General features: G+C 47.4%; 1 protein-coding gene across 3 annotated transcripts in view; it reads left to right on the forward strand.

The window, feature by feature from the left end:
* The window catches only part of LOC138521878 (E3 ubiquitin-protein ligase TRIM39-like), a 164476-nt gene extending 146121 nt beyond the window's left edge, over positions 1 to 18355 (forward strand). For 2 of the 3 annotated variants that reach the window (XM_069635038.1, XM_069635037.1), the window contains one exon: positions 17913 to 18048. Coding sequence is in view for 1 of the 3 variants with exons in the window: in XM_069635039.1 (XP_069491140.1) it covers positions 17913 to 18145 (233 nt within the window). In the remaining 2 variants the exon portion in view is untranslated. Of the gene's footprint in view, positions 1 to 17912 lie in introns of all 3 variants that reach the window. The other variant, XM_069635039.1, reaches the window with a different exon arrangement.
* Positions 18356 to 19899: the final 1544 nt, after the last annotated feature.

Raw genomic sequence — 19899 nt, forward strand, 5'->3', positions numbered from 1 at the left:
TCTTGGCAGGAGAAATAAACCCCAAAAACCCAGCAAAGTTGCTGGGGGACTCACTAGGTTAGGAAATTCAGCCTAAACAGAGAATTCTCCCTAACACCTCCCATGTCAACCCGGTCGGGGGCGCTAAACATCTTTCCTCACGGCATGGGAGGGGATAACTTCAGACCAATGGGTCATAAAGATGGTCGCCCACGGGTACTGCGTGGAATTCGCCCAACCTCCACAATTCAGACCACTGCGCTCACAGCGCCTCTCACCGGACCATCTGGAGATCCTGAATCAAGAGGTGGAAGCGCTGCTGGGGAAGGACGCCATAGAAGCCGTCCCTATTCTTCAGGTAAACAAAGGTATTTATTCAGTGTACTTCGTTGTACCCCAAAAAGGGCCTCACCATGCGCCCAGTTCTAGACTTGCGCCCAGCGAACAGGTGCATAAAACCTCAGAGGTTTCGCATGGTAACGCTACAGGAGGTGATCCCACTGTTGAAACAAATCCAAGTGATTTGCCCGCGGCTGAAATTACCGCGGGCAAAACGTCTGCATGAGAAAGGTGCGAACTACCAAAAGTTCGCACGTTTCTCATGCGAACACGCATACATTCTCACACCCACACAAACAACACACCCATAACACTCCCCCACCCACACCCTCAGCACACCCACACCCCCAACATAAACAAACCCCACTTACCTTCATCTTCACGCTGGGTTCCTGCAGCACCAATTCCCTTTTAACTTCCGTGATCGGGAACCGGCGGTGCAGGGTCCTTTTCTTTTTTCTTTTTTTTTAAACGGAAGGCTGCGGGGTGTCCCCCGCAGCCCCCGCTCACTATACCATAAAGTATAGTGAGTGGGGCGATGCGGGGGACACCCCCGCAGACCCTGTTTTCTTTTTTTTTTTACAATGCTACCACCAAAGGTTCGAACTTTTGGTGTTCGAACCTATGGTGGTAGCACTTTTAGAACTTTTGGTCATTGCGACCATTTTTATTCGGGGAAAATCGTCCTAAACCGTTGAAACAGGGGGACTACATGGCAAGATTGGACATGAAAGGTGCATACTTTCATATTTCAATGTTGCCAGCGCACAGGAAATATCTAAGGTTCATGATAGAGGACAGGCATTACCAATTCAAAGTGCTGCCCTTCGGCATCGCCTCGGCGCCAAGGGTGTTTACCAAAGTCCTGGCAGTAGCAGCAGCACACCTGCGCAGACTGTCCATCCCAGTTTACTCTTACCTCGACGACTGGCTCATAACAGGGGATGCGTACGACACATGCTTTTTGAACACCCAAAAGACCGTAGACCTTCTGTTCAGTCTGAGTTTCTCTATCAACGAGATAAAAACCAGTTTAGTCCCCAGTAAAATAAAACAATTTCTGGTAGCTCTAATCCGGACGAAAGACGGCCTCGTCGTCCCCTCCGAGAGGGTTCAGAACATGCTTTTTCAGATCCCTCAATATGTAGCCAGTCTGGAGGTGATGGTTTGCAAAGCCATGCGTTCGCTAGGAATGATGGCGTCATGCATATACTTGGTTCCCCACGCACGGCTGCGCATGCGTCCCATGCAAGAGTGGTTCAACAGCCAGTGGTGTTAGGCCAGAGGACAATGCGAAGATCTGGTAGTTGTCTCGCCAGCCCTCGTTCTCTCTCTGCAGTGGTGGTCAAGGGAAAACCTTCTGAAGGGCAAAACCTTCACCACCCCTGCAGTGGAAGCCACTCTCACGACAGACTCATCTCTCATGGGTGGGGGGGCTCACCTGCTTCAGCAGACAGCACATGGTGTGTGGTCCCCACGAGTAGCGTCCAATCATATAAACTTACTGGAGCTATTAGCGGTGTCCAAGGCATTAAAGGCTTTTCAGATGCAACTACAAGGGAAGACAGTGCTGAATCTAACAGACAGCACTACAGCCATGAATTACCTGAACAAACAGGGGGGCACTCACTCTCCAGGGCTATCCAAGCTGTCCCAAAACATTTGGATGTGGGCTCTCAAACACAAGATGTTTCTGTTGTCCCAACATGTTCCAGGGGAACTCAATCTTCTGGCAGACGTGCTCAGCAGAGATTTCCCTCTGCCCATAGAATATGTATGGCGTCTGCACGAAGACATCGTGTACAACGTCTTCGCAGAATGGGGCTTCCCAGAGATCGACCTGTTCGCGACTCAGGAGAACGCCCAATGCCAAGACTACGCCTCCAGGTACCTCCAGAACCGCTCCAAGGGGAACGGTCTCTGGATAACATGGTCAGGTAAATTTGTCTATGCTTTTCCCCCCCGACTCCCCTTCTCAACAGGATAGTGCACAAGATGCACCAGGAACCACTTACCATGATACCGTTGGCCCCCATGTGGGCCCGCCAACCCTGGTTCGCTCATCTAATGGAAATGTCCCTCTCCCCACCAGTAAAACTACCCTGCCCGTACAACATGTTGTCTCAGGACAGGGGAGAGACCCTACACTCATGCCCACAAACTTTGAATTTAGCAGCCTGGCTCCTCAGGTCATAGAGTTTGGACACCTACAGCTCCCTCAGAGGTGCATGGACATACTCGGGGAAGCCAGAAAACCTAACACCCGTTATTGCTATGCCAGCAAATGGAAAAGTTTTGTTATCTGGTGTAATACCAAGGGCTTCAATCCCATCGATTGCTCACCCACACACATTGTGCTGTACCTAACCCATTTGTTGGACACAGGGTTGGTCTTCAATTCCCTGAAGGTTCATCTGGCTGCTCTTTCAGCTTACACCACATCACAACAAAAGGTGTTGTGGTGGAAAATACTGGTGATTAAGGCCTTCATGGAAGGGGTTAAGAGTATTTATCCTCCCATTTCTCACCCAGCTCCTGGATGGGATCTAAATGTGGTTTTAACCAGGCTCATGGGAGCTCCCTTTGAGCCAATGCATAAAGCAAGTCTAAAAGACCTTACTTATAAGACGGCCTTCCTAGTGGCTATCACTTCTATCAGAAGGGTTAGCGAACTACAGGCCCTTTCTGTGCTAGACCCCTTTGTTACAGTCCACGGGGATAAGGTAGTTCTGCGCACTCATCTGAGATTCACGCCTAAATGTATCTCGAAGTTCCATGTGAACCAATCGATTGAACTACCTACCTTTTTCTAGAATCCCACTAGCATGGCCGAAAGAAGCCTACACACACTAGATGTGCGCAGGGCAGTCATGTTCTACCTGGAAAGAACTAAACCACTGAGGAAAACAAACCAGTTTTTCGAGTCAGTGACAGCTGGTAGAGAGGGGGAATCCTGTCTCTAAATCAGCTATCTCAAGGTGGATTGTCAAATGCATCACACTATGTTACACTCTTGCTAAGAGAGAACTGCTCTTCAAGCCTAGAGCACATTCTACTCGGGGCACTGGGGCATCCATAGCATTCATTGCAAATGTTCCCCTAGAGTCCATTTGCAAAGCGGCAACCTGGAGTTCTGTACACACCTTTACAAAACACTATTGCCTAGACACTCATTCTAGGTATTTTTCTCAGGTGGGACAAGCAGTACTAAGACATCTTTTCTCTACTGTTCCTTCTCACAACCCACCTCCAACTCCGGGTACTGCTCGCTAGTCTATGCACAGCATGTGATTCTAAGCAGATTAACAAGCATCAGAAGACATGCATTACTTACCGTAATAGCATTTCTGATGATTGTATCTGCTTAGATTCACATGCGCCCTCCCTACCTCCCCGCTCGGGGTGGAAGGAACATAGACGTCTTACTACTTTCTCTCTTTATGTACTCACTCACTATAGCCTTGGGCTCCCTCATGGCAGAAAAAATACTATCAGAGGGACCTCAGCGCGGGAGGGATTTTGGGTAGACTACACGTCACGATAGGGATAGTGTTACAGACATGCCTATGCCGACGTCCCCGAAATACATGATGCAATACTCTGTGGTTACCACTGGATGTCGGACCATATGTCGGACCATATGCACAGCATGTGAATGAATCTAAGCAGATACAATCATCAGAAATGCTATTACGGTATTTAATGCATGTCATTCGACTGTCAATACCTGGCATTTCTAAGAGCCAGGTTTCTTGGAACATTATGATATCAAAATCAACCCAAGAAGAAGAGTGATGCGCATGTAAAACTGAGTGATGTCCCCGAGTATTCCAGCATAAGATTGAAGTCCTAGAATCCGGGTCTGACAGCTGGGACGGGAGGCAATGTGTCTGCAAGCCATCCCCAACCAGCGCCAGGCCGGGGTCTATGCGAGCGCCACTGACTGTTGTTTTTAGTAGCAATCAAATCCATTAAGCAAAAAGTCCTCCTGATGTTGGAATACCAGGGTTTCTATCAACTTCGAATGGAAGTAAACCTCACATCTACCCAATTGACTTCTGTCAAAAAGATGAATAAATGTAATATCTGACGATAATATCGACGACAATTCCGGAATAGAAGAGAGGAGCGACAGCAGCCTTTCTACTTAATGGAATAGACAAGTCATCCCGAGAACTGAATCCAAGTACAGCGGAGTCAGGGGGCTGGATGAGAAATCAACTTAACCAGGATCAGTTTGCCTAGTTTTCAAGTTCTCATACCGCCCCTTCGTAGAATCCTAGTGAGTTGGGGATTGACCAGTTCTGAATATTGCAGAAGAAGCATCATCCTTAAAAGAGGATGCTGCGGTGTTTGGATGAGATGTAGATTTATAAGCCTCTGAAAATCTCACGGGTCCTTCTTTCTCATTGCAGTTAGCAGTAGAACAAAGGATGGAATGAGAGCGCCCACCTGGATTTGTTGAGGATTTCAAGATACCCCGATAGGCATAGTGGTCTCTTGCCTTCGCTCTAATTGAGGAGCTTTTCTGAAAGTTCCCTTCCGTTTTTTCCTCGGTCCTGGCTGCCGGACCGTGCCGTTGTGTATTACAGATGGTCCATTTTCCACTACGTTGGTAGGAATCAATTTGGTCACTGGTTTCGTTTTTCCACATTCCCGGACTAAGGATTTAGGACTCGACCGAGTAACACCTGTTTTAGAAGTCGAGCGCTGTCTGTTTCTGGAAATTGCCATATCCAGAATGGAAACTCGCATCCCAAAATAGGTTTCTCTGGTATTTCCTCAACCCTAGGTTCCTATGGCGGGAGGACCCCTTGATGATTTTTGTTTTTTTCTTGTTGCTCGAAAACCGATGTTTTGCCAAGGTGGTTGGTTCACTATCCATGATGATAATGGAGGCTTTGTCACCAGGTGATTTAGAGCTCCTTTGATGGGAATTGGTTGAAAGGATTGGCACCTGGGCTACCTCCTTAGCACCGCAGCCCGAGGACAAGTCGTTCGGGGATTCGAAAGTCTGTATTCTTGAAGCCAATAGAAGAGTCCGAATTTCATTCAGAGAGGCTGAATTTGCCCTAACCTCGTGCACCACATAAAAGATAGGAGCACAATGTTTAGGGCAGATAAGGATAACAACTTCAGAACAGTGGTGTATCATTCTTTGGAGAGAAGATTTTTACTTCCATAGAGTTCGCTCTATAGGCTTGGGTAATACTTGCTCTGGCTTCAGCCTCAACTTTTTCTACAACTGCTACTTCAGGTTTTAATGTGTTGCATGATATATATGTTAATCTAGAAATGAAATAAGGCACACACCATTTAATTTCCCTCTCGAACTGCCACTTTAAAGGGGAGACTCGTTCCCATCTTTCGGCCACACTCAGTCTCCAAGGTATTGGAAACAGGGCCTCATTACACGGTAGGCGGAAAAAATCAGAATTTTACGGCATGGCGCCATTAGCGCGTCTGCCCTCGCAAGAGGCCGCTAATAGCGTCCCATCACGAGTACGCGGACACGAGCATAGAGCCATGCCGTGAATGACCATTCCGCCCTGCCGCTAAATACCCCAAAAAGCCCCTTACCGGCGCCCGCAAAACCGCCGATAGCACCTCCGCCCTCCCGCTACCCGTAAATAGCGGACACCGACATTACCGCACACCGTTAAAAAGCGGAACCGGAAATTACGTCGTCGCACAGGAACGGGAAAGAGCACAGCGGCCATCTTCAAAAAACACAATCCATTGCCATCCTCTGCATCCAGGACATATATCCAGGCAACTCCGACCAGGAACCATACCGGGTAGCTCGAGGATGCCGAAGGCGCTTAAAAAAACTGCTGATCGCCAGCGCAAAGAAAAGTTCACTAATGAGGAACTAATGATGCTGACCACCACACTTGCTGCAAATGCAGGAGTAGTATTTGTTAACGATATGCGGCGGGAGGCCCTCCTTAAGAAGAAGGCCATCTGAGCCGAAGTCGCGCTAAAAGTCAGTGCGGTGGGCACCACCACCCGGAGTGTCAGGGAATGCCGCAAAAGGTGGGACGACCTCCGGGTGCGTGTGCGCAACATTTTATCTGTGAACCGCAACATGGCAATGGCCACAGGAGATGGCGCAGAGTCCCCCTTGAAGATGAAGGAGTGGGAGGAGATATGTGCCTCCACAATAGGAGTCGAGTCGATAGAGGGGGTCGGCGATGTGGACCATGGCGTGGCCGTTTCATCGGATGGAGGTGAGTGTATGCACCCAAAAATGCGCAGTGAAGGGTGAGGGGTCCCACAATCATGTGTCCATATGAATGCCGTGGATCCAGCCACAAACAGACATGCATGCATAATCACATACCCACCAACACAGGGCCAATCATGCATGAGCCAGCCAACATCCCCATTCCATGCCTCCACAATGATGACCCCAAAATGCATCAAACTGCATGACGTATACATCTGCCATAATGCAGGTAGACCCATAGATGATGATTTACCCTTCTTATCACCCCTGAAGGATCACACACGGAAAATGAGGAGCCACGCACGTCAGCACCCACTCCCACACCCATGAAAAAAGCCAGGAGGGATGCCACCGGGGACCACGCAACATCCTCTAGGGGACCCAAGAGTAGTGACCGGGACAAAGGCAGCAGGAGCAGCAGTGCCACGCCGCCAGAGGCCATGCCTGCCGCTGTTGTGGTAACCACGGGAGTGTGTCTCCCATCAATTGAAGGCAGCATGGAGGGAGTGCACTCTGCTGCCACCAGCTCTACGGGTGAGGCAGCAGCCACTGGGCCACTTTCCGATGCGGAGGAAGCACCGGTGAATGAGGATCTGAGTCAGAGCCCCATCCCCACACGCCACTTACTCGCATCCCCAATGTTTTCACCAGGTCCGTTCAGCCAAGGCGGATCGCCCGCCCACACACATGATGTGTCATGGAGCCCCCTGGAACCTACGCGTGATGCCAGTGCTATTGATCCAGGCGCATCAGCCATTCCACCGGCAGACAACGAGGAACTTGACCTATCAGCCATCTACCAGAGGCAGACCGAAATGGCTGGTCTGGTAGGTCAACATGTGGCAGAGACAGGGCACCTGAGGGAGGACATTGGTGCATTCGCACGCCAGACGAGGGAGGCCATGGAGGCATGCAAAAACCGCATATGCAATGAGATGGGGCAACTCAGGCAGGCCATGATCCGCATTGCGGAGGCGATTGAGGGCAGATGTCCACTCCCTACCCAAGAGGAAACAGGCCCAGCCTCCTCTGGGAGTTCGCGGCAGACAAGCCCCCTACGCCGCTCTATGCGCAACCTCAGGCGCACACCATCGCAAACGCCCGAAGAAGGAGCCTACAAATAGGGCCAACAAGGAATATCGGCCACATTTGGGGAAGGACATGTTCACGCCTTGGAACTCACGTGGGAGTATTGTGGGGGGAGGGTGTATTCGGGGGTGTTGTGGGGGGAGGGTGTATTCGGGGGTGTTGTGGGGGGAGGGGGGGAGGGTGTATTCGGGGGTGTTTTGGGGGGAGGGGGGAGGGTGTATTCGGGGGTGTTGTGCGGGGAGGGGGGGAGGGTGTTTGCACAGTTGGGGTTATGCACTTTCTGTACACGTTATGTTCAAAATACACTCTTCTGCAGTTGAAAAACAGGCATGGTCTCCATCATTGTGTATGTGTGATTTTCTTTGGGAGAGGGCCCTTTGTGGGCCTCAAGACGGCCACAAGGGCAACAATGCACGTCTCTCCATGCATGATATTCCACCTTTGTTCCTGATGCTATTCCTGATTCCGATGCTGACGCGGATCCTGTCCCGCCATGCCATCGCCTCTTGCATGTCCGGGCTGGGCATTTCGACAATACTCATCCACATCCACATCATGCTCATCTGGTGTTTGCATGGTGCCATGGGCACATTCTATCAGATGCACATTTTGTTGTGTCTTACACATACCATGGTCATCTTCGCCTTGATTCCGGGGGTTTGTTGGCTGCCCTTGTGGTGTTTCTGGGTGCCCTGGTGGTGCTTGCTGCGCAGGTCTCGGCCTCCTCCTCCTACTCCTACGTCTCTTCGGTGCTGCCTGTTGTTGTTGGTGCTGCACTGCAGTCATGTACGCAGGCCTATGTCATGCTGCTGGTGTTGGGACCATCTTGCTGTGGGAAGGGGTGTGGGAAGGGGTGTGGTGTGCTCTTTAGTGCTGGCTGTCTCCATTGACTCCACCTGTGCTGGTTGTGTCCACCTGGGGCAGATGGGCAGATGGGAACACTGCTCAGGACTCTTAACGTGTGGTTTTCGATGCTGTTATTAGCGCCATGCCGGTACATGCTTTTTGGGTCTTTGGGATGCCGGTATTGCCGTGTACGCATGGGTTGTGATCGCGTGCTATTTGCGCCATGGCGCTGTTTACGGTGTGGGGGTCGCGCGCAAGCGGCCACGCCGCTATTGGTGGCGCCGTACTTTACGGGTCCACTAATAGCGGTGGGTCCGGGTCGTGATCGGCTTGGGAAAATACCGTTATCGGTATTTCGTTACCGGTAACGGTATTCCCTTACCGCCTACCGTGTAATGAGGCCCATTGTCTCATGTGCGGGCTTTGAAAATGTTGTTTGCAACACTTTAGGAAAGTCTGTTTTATTTGAGTCAGGCTGCCAATGACGTTCTGCGTATTAACTGGAGACACGCGACCGCCCAGCAACAAAGTAATACTGATTTTAGGGAAAGAAAGGCTGTCACTATAAGCAAACTTTCTATATCAGCGCATGTGGCTTTCCCCTTAAGAAAAGACTTTCCACTTATGTGGTTTACATTCACTCACTTAGATGACAGCACAAGTACAATTAAAGCTGGTTGCAGTTACTGGCAAGGAAATTCTTCTGTTTGGAAGTATGGAGCTTCTCTTTCAGACTCCTAAATACGATTGCTGGCTGCTGCTGCTTCCCGACTTTGCTTCTTCTCCTGCTACTTCTGTGGGCTCTCTCGGGATCCACACCCCTCTGCTGCACGGGTGTCTCCGATCCGGCCTCATCAATGGAGAGACTTCTTCGCATCAGTTTCCCTCGGCTTGCTTATGCACACGGGCCTTGGGAACCACGGCAACCTCAGCTCTGCATTCACAGCAATAAGGCGCACCTTGAAAGACTGCCATTTGCTTGCACTCCCTTCCAGTGTTATCAGAGCTATATAAGGTCTGCAAGCAGAGGACCAACTCTGCAGGTGAAATCTGCCTTCTCTCTAGTCCAGCGTCCCTGTTGTGGTCACACTTCCTTGTGAACTGCTGACTGCATGCTCTGCTTCTTCTACTTCTACTTCTGCTACTGCCGACCTTCCAGCTCCTGCCCCAGCTTCTTTCTACTGGTCCTCCCTGCTGCAGCCTTTCATGCCCCTCAGATGGGCTAATTGGTTTCAGGTATAGGCCCTCAAGAATAATTCCCTAACCTTGTTTAGAACCATTAGGCTTGCCTGCCTGAACTGGACTCCTGCCTGCCTCTTCAGCCCTCTTCTTCTCAGTCCCTGAGGGATTCTGGGACTTCTAGTTTATTTTTAGAAAATTCAATTTCTATAATTCTTCACATGGATTTAAATGGACTTTCTTCCCCAGATATTATGAAGAGAAGAATTATGGGATTTAGTCCTTTGGGGAACAGAAGGGGCAGAAAAGCTGCAGCCTTTTATGTCCCTCAGATGGGCTTGGGTTGAACACGAAGTGGAATTACTCCTTCAGATTTTACCTTTTTATCCTGTGAAAAACCTGAAGGTGTCTCCCTAGCTAGTCCCTGGGATCTGTCCTCCAGGTGGCCAGGACACGGCCATCGCTATTGGATCCAGTTCCTGGGGGTGGACCAGTGAGGGAGGATTGCCTGGATGGGGGGTCCTCGGGGAGTGGGACACCGATGGGTGAGATGCGGTATCCCCCTTCCTTCAACACCTTTCCCCATCCTACCACATAAGATGTCCTGAAACACTGCCCCCCCCTTTTCTGACACAAACTCTTTCACACACTACGAAAGACAATGGACTAACACCAGAGCCGTTTATCTAACATGTCCCAACACAAGGGTCAGGCAAAGTCAGGCAATTGACCAGAAACACACACACACACACACACACACACTTGATGGCCCTTTCCCTTCCTCACAGGGATAAAATGTGGAGCACAAGAGCAGAGTACGAGCAAGGGTGACCGCACGATGAAACAGCTATTGCAGCACGGTAATTCAAGAGGAGGAGAAAGGCGGCGAACATCGAAGGGGCAACAAGGAGAGAAGCGACCTTGCCCTTTCCAATTCAGACCCGCAAAACCTCCCTCCAAAGAAGTATAAGGCAGCTTAAACTAACTATTGTGTGTGGCGGCAGATGTCAACAGTACACAGAGCCTACCTAAGCAGGCCAGAGAGAGGGGCCTGCTACCATGGTACTGTCCTTTACTCCGGATGCCAAAGAAGCCAAGCAATTCATCACAGTCGGTGAGTCGAGAGGAGAGCAAATAAGAAACCGAACTGTGTTGAATGAAAGTTGCAAAGTGGCTAAAGAAGGGAAGTTCAAAGAACATTTAACGTTAAGGGAAAACCAGCTACAAGAGGGGTCCAGCACCACGTGAATGCTCACTCGAGACACTGGTAAATCCCGAACTACCTATACCAGAAGGTCTTAGGGGGGATTTAACCAGAGGGGTCAAAGTAGTCATACGGGGGTCTTTTCAATTTCTCTGTACAGTCGAAAGTCTTTGACCAGCAAAGCAGAAAAAGGGGGCTTTTGTGCCAAGAGACCATCGGAAAAGCCTGATAGCTTGAAAGCAGAACTGTCAACTCATGCTGGGGAAAGCTCGAGTTTGTTCTGTGCTCAGAAGTGCCACCTTATCCCGTGCTCAAAACGTGGGGAAGGGTGTCCCCTGGCTAGCACATGCTGATTATCATTTGAGAACACTTCTTTTCTTTATTGTAGCTCTTATCCACACACTTTCTATATTAGTTGCAAGGACTGGCAATAGGTTGTGTAGTATAGGCCCTTTTGTTTTGCCCAGACTCCACAAGGACTGCCTTATTATTAATTTGATGGTCAAAGCTTGCTCCCATCTTAGCTTTAGGTTAGATTAGGCGTTTTTCCAACCTGCATACTGTTAAAATAAACACCCTTGAAGCATATTCACTTGTGTCTGTCTTTACTGTTGCCACCATGAGTTCCTTACAATCTTCAATAGACGATTGAGATGTATAAAAATGGCAATGGGCCAATTACTCCTCTGGGTCTGGATCACTAATGTTCTTCTCAAAGGAAAAATACTGTGTCTCACCTTGCACAATCTCCCCACTTCCCTAGGCCTGGTCTCCACCCAGGTGATCCTCCCACAGTACAACACCACCAGGATTGGGATCAGGAAGCAGCTGCCCTCCTGGCCACCTGGGACAAGACTCTATATAGGGTTTTAGTTGGTGATCCGTAGGATTCTCTGCAATAGGCTGACATCTAGTGGTTAGTGCAGAGTATTGTATTACTTGTTTTTGGCTTGGCATGCAGGCTGAGGCCTGGTCAGATTGCCCCACCAGAGCAGAGGAGTCAGAGGGAGAACCAGCAGCTACGGCGCCTTTAGTGATGCCGAAGACACTGTGTAGGAGTTGGCAGACTCCTGCATGCTCGTCCCCAGCTCAGCGCTCTGCTGTGGAGGCAACACCTGGTGACAAAAGCACTCGGACACAAACACGGGGTACACACAAGCACGTTAAACACACAACCCCCAGCAACACCTCAACAAAACCGTCAAAGGTTGACCCCCCGGTACCAAACATCATTTCCAGTGCTACTGACTCGATGCGTAAGACGTACGCTGCACCTAGACCCTCAGGTTGGGCGCATGACTCGAAGAATAAACAGACGCCGGGCATAATGGTTACCGTGCCTAAAACCCTGAACTATCACGGTTTGACATATGCTCGCACCGAAGCAGGCACTGAAACCATTGTCGGTACACCAAAACCACTGTTGAAACCAACAGAAAGCGTTTCGAAGACCACACAATACAAGGGTTCATCAGGCCTATCTGATGCTTTACATGAGGATTCCCACAATGTTAATCCAGAGGCAATAGTGTTTCCTTTACATGAAACCCCCAAAACAGGCACATAGACCAAACAACGTTTTGAAGAAACCATGGACAAGGTGTCTTCCTTTGTTGACTTTCTTGAAAAACACCCCATCAAAGAAATGTATGTTTCCATGAGAGCGAGAGAACCCCCAGTAAAAACACCCAGGGTAGAGAGTGTCACAAACACATTCACATAGTGTCAATAATATTGATGGTGATGTTTTCATTGAGGATCAATGTACAATGACCCAGATGATTACTTACTGTAATCACCCGATGTCCCATATAAACCCGTTGCAAACTGACCCATAGATGACCAAATCTTACTCAATGATCTGCTTAAAAAGCCGCAGACCACTTTAAAATTCAAACGCACGAATTTGAAGAAGATGCATAGATGAAAAGAGTCTGTGGGGCAATATAACCCTTTATTACAATCAATAAAAAAACAGGTTTTACCATCTTTAACAACTCACCCACTCACTAGAGCTGTCCATCCTAGAATTGAAAAAAGCTTTAAACCACCACCTTCAGACATTGTGAATTAGGGGGCATTTAAAACTAGATTCCATGGTTGATTCCATGGTTGTCACCAACCTAGAGAGAGCTGATACCCGTTGTCAACAGCGGAAGCTCCCCCGGATATAGCTCTATGCTTTAGATAAAAAGATTGCACCCTCGGCGGGATACCAAACTAGAATAGCCAACAACACAACAGCTACAACAGAGCCCAATGGGATATTATTCAAGAACAATTAGATTCCGTATCCAAGAACATCACAATCCCATTTTGGGCATGGATCTACATTTTACCCGTGGTACTCATCTTAGGCACAGACCACACCCTTTCAGTCCTCCTTTCAAAGGTGTTATAGATGGGGTGTGGGGGAAGTCTGGGGTAGAAGTGCAGCCTCAGAGGCTCTTCAGCACCTTGTAAGCAATGACAAATACATTCAGGTTCCCTCCCATGTTTCCTCAGTAGGGGGTTGCATTTCACAATTCGCCTACGCATGGGAGGGAATCACAACAGACCAGTGGGTGCTGTCAACCATGTCCAAAGACTAATCCATAGAATTTCTGAAAAAACGTGCTGCCATCTGCCAAGATCCAGATGTCGCAAGAGCATCAGTTGATACTCCAGTCAGAAATAGTTTCTTTTGAAAAAGGAGCAATAGAGCTGGATCCCTTACACTAGGTAAACAAGAGTATGTATTCAGTGTACTTCCTTGTACCAAAGGAGGACTTAACTATGCACCCTGTGTTAGACCTGCGTCCAGCAAACAGATATGTCAAACCACATAAGGTAGGGTCCACTCACTACCAGTTCAAAGTGCTACCCTTCGGCATTGCCTCAGCACCTCAGGTATTCACAAAAGTACTGGCAATGGTGGCAGCTCACTTACACAGGCAATCCATCCCAGTGTACCCTTATCTAGACGACTGGCTCATAACAGGAGAAACACCACAAATATGTCCGCAGCACACTCGGGACACAATGCACCTTCTATTTCAGTTGGGGTTTTCAAACGATGAGAAGAAGTCAAGTCTCGTCCCCAGCCAAAGGTCTCACACTCCCTCCCTCCGTCCCCATTGACAAATAGAGGGTCCAAAACATACTGCTTCAATGTCCTCAGTATACAGCCGGTCGTTAGATAACTGTTCGAAAGTCAGTGCGCCTTCTTGTAATGATGGCGTCCTGTATCTTTCTAGTGCCACACGCAAAGTTGCACATGCGTCCAATACAAGAGTGGCTGGCGAACCATAGGTTTCAAGCAAATAGTCCCTGGGACGATCTTGGGGTCGTTTCGCAAGCTGTAGTCCAGGCTCTGCAGTGGTGGTCCATAGAAAAATGATTAAAGGGCAAACTTTCTCAAGCCTGCAGTGGAAGCCACTCTAACAACAGACGCATCACGTTCAGGGTGGGGAGCACATTATCTCCATCTGACAGTGCACAGCGTGTGGACACAATTGATGTCAAAACAGCATATCAACCTTCTAGAATCGCTAGTGGTGTTCAAAGCCCTTCAAGTATTTCAACACCAACTGTCAGGGAAGACCGTTTTAGTCCTCACGGACAGCACAACAGCCATGTTTTACATAAACAGGGAGGAACACACTCTCCAAGTCTGTACAAACTTGCTTAGACGATTTGGAATTGGCCTCTCAACAAGAGCATCTTCCTCCTATTACAACATGTTCCAGGGGAACGCAACTGTCTAGTAGACGTGTTAAGCAGAAACATGTAGCTTCCCACTGAACATGAATGGGAGTTGCACTCAAACATTCTACACAACGTCTTCAAAGACTGGGAGCATCCAGACATGGATCTCTTCACAACACAAGAGAATGCAAAATGCCACGATTGCGCATCCAGGTTTCCCCAAACGAAGTCCAAGGGAAACGCACTGTAGATCAGTTGGTCTGGAAAATGTGTGTACGCTTTCCCCCCGCCCCAACACTTCTTCTCAACAAAATAGTTCACAAGATGCACCAGGAACATCTCAAAATGATCCTAATAGCTCCAATGTGGGCACATCAAACATGGTTCTCACACCTGATCAAAAAGTCCCTTCTCCCAACAGTCAAACTGCAGATCTCTTTCAACATGTCCCAGCGTCGGGGATCAAACCTCCATCCACAGCCTCAAGCACTGAATGTGGCTGCTTGGCTCCTGAGGTCATAGAGCTTGGACATTTTAAACTTACCTCAAAGATGCATGGACATCTTAAAGGAAGCACGTAAACCGAACACAAGGCATTGTAATTTCAACAAGTGGTAACACTTTGTGTTATGGTGCAAGTAATGTCAACCCCATTGGCTGTTCACCTTCTAATATAATACACTACCTGCTGTATTTATTGGAATCAGGGTTAGTGTTTAACTCTCTTAAAGTCCATCTAGCCGCGTTCTCAGCATAGGTTAATAGTATTTATTAAGCGCTTGGTCACCACAGGGTATCTTGGTGCTGTGAGGGGGGAGCAGCCAGGAGGTCACCTCGCACAGCAAGGTATCTTGTTGGAGGGTTTCCGTGGTTAAATCTTTCATATAGGGGTTCAAAAGACTGTATCCCCCAATTTCAACACCGCCCCTAGGGTGGGACTTAAATGTAATCCTTTCTAAGCTTATGGGCCCCCCTTTGAGCCTATGCACAAGGCTAGTCTTAAGGCCCTCACCTATAAGACTGCTTTTATAATAGCCATCACTTCAATAAGAAGAGTCTGGGAACTGCAAGCTCTTTCATAAAGACAGTGCTGTTAATTTATTTCCAAATTTCATGTTAATCAGTCAATAGAACTTCCAGCGTTCTTTCAAAACCCACAAAACCTGGCAGAGAGGGAAGGACAGTAATCTACTATCTAGATGAGAACAAGCCATTAACGAAGACAGATCAATTCTTTGTCTCCTTAGCTGCAGGAAAAGAAGGGGGATTCTGTTTCTAAATCAGCGATTTCAAGATGGATTGAACCAATTCTGCTACTCTCTGTCCAAGAACAGTTTGCCATTTAAACCCAGAGCACACTCAACTCGAGGTATCGGTGCTACTCTGGCTTTCATTGCAAATGTGCCATTAGAGGCATTTGCAAAGCAACAACATGGAGTTCAGTTCACACTTTCAAGCAACATTATTGTGTGGATACTCATACAAGGAGTGATTCTCAGGTGGGGTAAGCGGTGCTGACATTTTGCTGCTGTACCTAAAACCCACCTCTTTCTCCAGGTACTGCTCACTAGTCTATGCAACGCATGTGATTCTAAGCAGATCCACAAGCCTCAGAAGACAAATATTAAATACCTGTAATTGTCTTTCTGATGCGTCTCTGCTTAGATTCACATGTGCCCACCCTTCCTCTCCTCTTAGGAGTTGAAAGAACATAGACATCTTACACCTTTCTTTACCTTCCTGTACTCGCATACACATTTCATGCTCCCTCCTGTCAGAAACAAACAATCTGAGGACCTTGACGCATGAAGAACCATGTGTACAGTATATGTCACACTAGGGATAGTATTACAGACGCGCCCTGTCGACGTCCCTTTTCGAACTTCGAAAACAAGTAATGCAATACTCCACACTAACCACTAGATGTCGGCCTATCCAAAGCATGTGAATCTAAGCAGATACAAGCATCAGAAATACAATTATGGTAAGTAATGTATGCCATATATGTTGTAGCAAATCAAGACCCGTCTTTTCGTGTTTATACCCAGGTACTAAGGACACTTGAAGGGTTACATTGGTTTTTAGTATAGTCTGTATCCAGTGTCTATGGTTGTTTAAGGAGTTTTTGTCAGTCTGTTCAATGTTGGATAAATCATCGATCTAACAGCAAAATTTGGACCTTCATACCTCTGATGCAGGGGGGGATAGTTTAGCTGTAAAGCCTGTACATGGGCATGCCATGCAAACCTAGCAATGACTGGCACACCTATGTGCACTTTCCCTAAATAAATCACATATGGGGTACAAGGTTATGCATAGAGTACCCTAGCATAGGGGGTGAACACTCTTAGCGTGATGTTCCGGTCTATTCATCCAGCTGTTCATTTTATCATCTTTGATTTGATGATCCGTTAATTTTAGCCCATTCAATAAATAAAAAAACTCCTTAATGACTACCACAGTATATCATGCCACTCCGGGTACATGTTTCGGTCCCCTTAACCGTCTTCCGGCAGCTTCAAGAAAACCTATGTATATCATAGACTATGACTGCAAAAATGCCATAGACTGTAGAATTCACCCTTGTAGCTGAAGCACAGAGTGTACACGACATTCTCGTGTGAATGTGCTCATTGCATCTCGTGCTACAAGTAGTGATATCTGCATCCCTGTTCCTCATGTCAATCCACAGCCCTCTTTCTCTTTCCTTCATTCCAACGTGCGCACTTCTGTGACGCTCATGAAATGAAATGTTCCTGTGTCAATCTCAATGTCTGAGCCGCTACACTAGAGTGGGCAAGCTCGATTCCAGATATGCTGAAGAGGTCACATGATATTCACGGATATCTTTTATGTCTATGTCTCAATAGACAGTTAGCCAAAGTCCCCATATTATGTTATAAAACCATGCAAATTATGCAGAATCACCAGGGGAAGTAGCTTGCAAGAATTTTCCACATGTTGATTTATAATGCAGTCCTTACTCTGGATATCTGTATGTCCATCGTTCCAGAGAAGCTATGGACGTCATCTCCGTTATCCAGGTGGCCAATAAAATGTGATTATCGAAGTATCTTATAAAATCTTGGGTGTACTGATGTTGCAGGAAATGCATTTGCAACACATTTTGCCTAGAATGGATTGGAACGCAATTCCATAGTGTGCATAAGCAAAGTATTAGAGCACTGACTATCCTCATTCACAAGAAACATACATTTATATTTGTAAGGCAAGGCTCTTCTTAACATGCAGAACTAGAATGGAAATATTCTAAAAGTAGTTAAAGTATAAAGATGTGTTCCTGCCATTGCTTCACTGATCCTAAAATGGTTGCATTCTGTCTTTAATATTCCTCCGCAGAGAACAAGGCGTCCGTGATGAGTAAACTTGGTGTCCATGGCGACAGAGGTGGGTGTCCCATCCTGGGAGAACATGCCTTGCCATTCTGCGAGAGGAGGTTCTCCATCAAAGAGAAAACATGGCGTCGTGATCAAATCAATTTTCCAAAACATTTACTTCACATGTTCCCTCTTCAGGGAGACCAGAGTTTCCGTTTCATTGACAATGCTTGGGGGGAAATGAATAAAGGATAACAATAATTGAGAGAAGTCTGCGGAGCAGTATGAAAGAAGCTGGAGATGACAAATTCATCCTCTTCTAACTATTATTCTATCCTGGTATATACGATTTATTAAAAATGATTAATATTATCCTGCTTTCCTATGCTGGATGTTTGCCAATATGTGAAATTCAAACAAACCAATAACTAGCCAATAAATAAATATTCTTTTGATTGAACATAAGCGATTGCATGCTGTCATCAATTTGATACGATATTGAAAGCTATAAGCAGCAACAGGGACATGTTTTGAATAGGGTTAAAAGAAGCAATGTCTAAAATGTCTGACGCCTTTCTGAGCCTGATGAAACTGTGAGTATTGTCACTGCAGTGTCATCTCAATGTTGCATAGTTACATTTGAGTTGTGATGTCATTTCCACATGGGTTATTCTCTTTTTTTCTACACCCTTTTTGTCATTCTTTATTGTGAAGCCACCAGAGGAGGGGGTGGTTGGGGGCAGAATTCTGTCTTGAGTATGGGAAGGGTTTGTGGCTGTGTATTGGATTTCTAGTTCTTAGAGATCAGCACTCCTCTAACCCGGAAACATCCATACAGACATGATTTTGGTTTGTTTCTTATCAAAAGCAGTGCTTTTTTCAGGAATGTATAAAACATTTAAGGCTTGGCTCATCTCTGCTGTTGCCGGTGAGCTGGTACTCACATATTGCTCAATTTTACTTGATCTCTCACAGGTTACACACTTGTGCTCATCACCAGCCTCTTCACACCTGCCTCTGTAGCACTTTCTCAAGTTTACAGGACCAAGTATAACCCGGGCAGTGTATACAATGAATCATGTTACCTTGGAATAAAACAAGAAATAAGGCACTTCCCATGACACTTCTAATGGCAAGAAATTCTCTCGTTACCAAACTGCCCCCAGTGCTTTGTGCCGTTGTTTTTTTTATGAGAGAAAGAGTGTGTGTGCGCTTGTGTGTGTTCCTGTCTCTTCATGTCTGTGTCTCTGTCTACCTGTGTGTGTCGCTCTTTGTGTCGCTCTCTATGTCCTTGTCTCTCTTTACCGCTCTGTCTCTCCCTATCTCTGTGTTTCTCTCTGAGACTGTCCCTGTCTCACACTCCCTCCCTGTCTTTCCACCCCCTCTCACTCGGGGGCCACAATGTCTGTAGTATGCAATGTATTTTCTCTTTCCTCTCACCCTCTCTCCCCTTCTCCCTTTTGAGTCTGTGCACTGAGGTGAGGTCCCTCCCCTAGTCTCTCTCTCTCTCTCTCTCTCTCTCTCTCTCTCTCTCTCTTTCTCTCATCCGCCTCCCAAAATGACTCTTATTTAGAGTGACCAGACTTCCAGTCTTTGTCGGGCCTGTCCCGGAATTGGGTGTTCTGTCCCACCCCCGTCCTGAGAGTACTTTATATTTGTAAACTCTGTCCTGGGTTTGGGAGAGGTCAAGAGGGTCTTCAGTAGCTGCCAGCTGACAAGAATGCACAATCTTGCACATAAAACTGGATTGCAACACGCTCACAAGTCAAAATAGTATTTTACGTTCCAATAAATGTTATAATTGACTTTACAGGTTGGCCTCGATTTTAGTCAACAGTTGTAGCACTGTTGAGTTGCATGCTGTAACCTGTCGGGAGTAGTACAGGATGTGCGAGGAGGTGGGGGTGAAACATGTCTCTTTGATAAAATGTGCATCGAAGTTGGGTGGTGATGAGGTCAGCAATGTCTACTGTATTTGGTACTACAGAATGAGCATTGATGAGCATGAG

Source organism: Ambystoma mexicanum, chromosome 13, assembly GCF_040938575.1.
Source record: "Ambystoma mexicanum isolate Mex_15411 chromosome 13, UKY_AmexF1_1, whole genome shotgun sequence".
NCBI lineage: Eukaryota > Metazoa > Chordata > Amphibia > Caudata > Ambystomatidae > Ambystoma > Ambystoma mexicanum.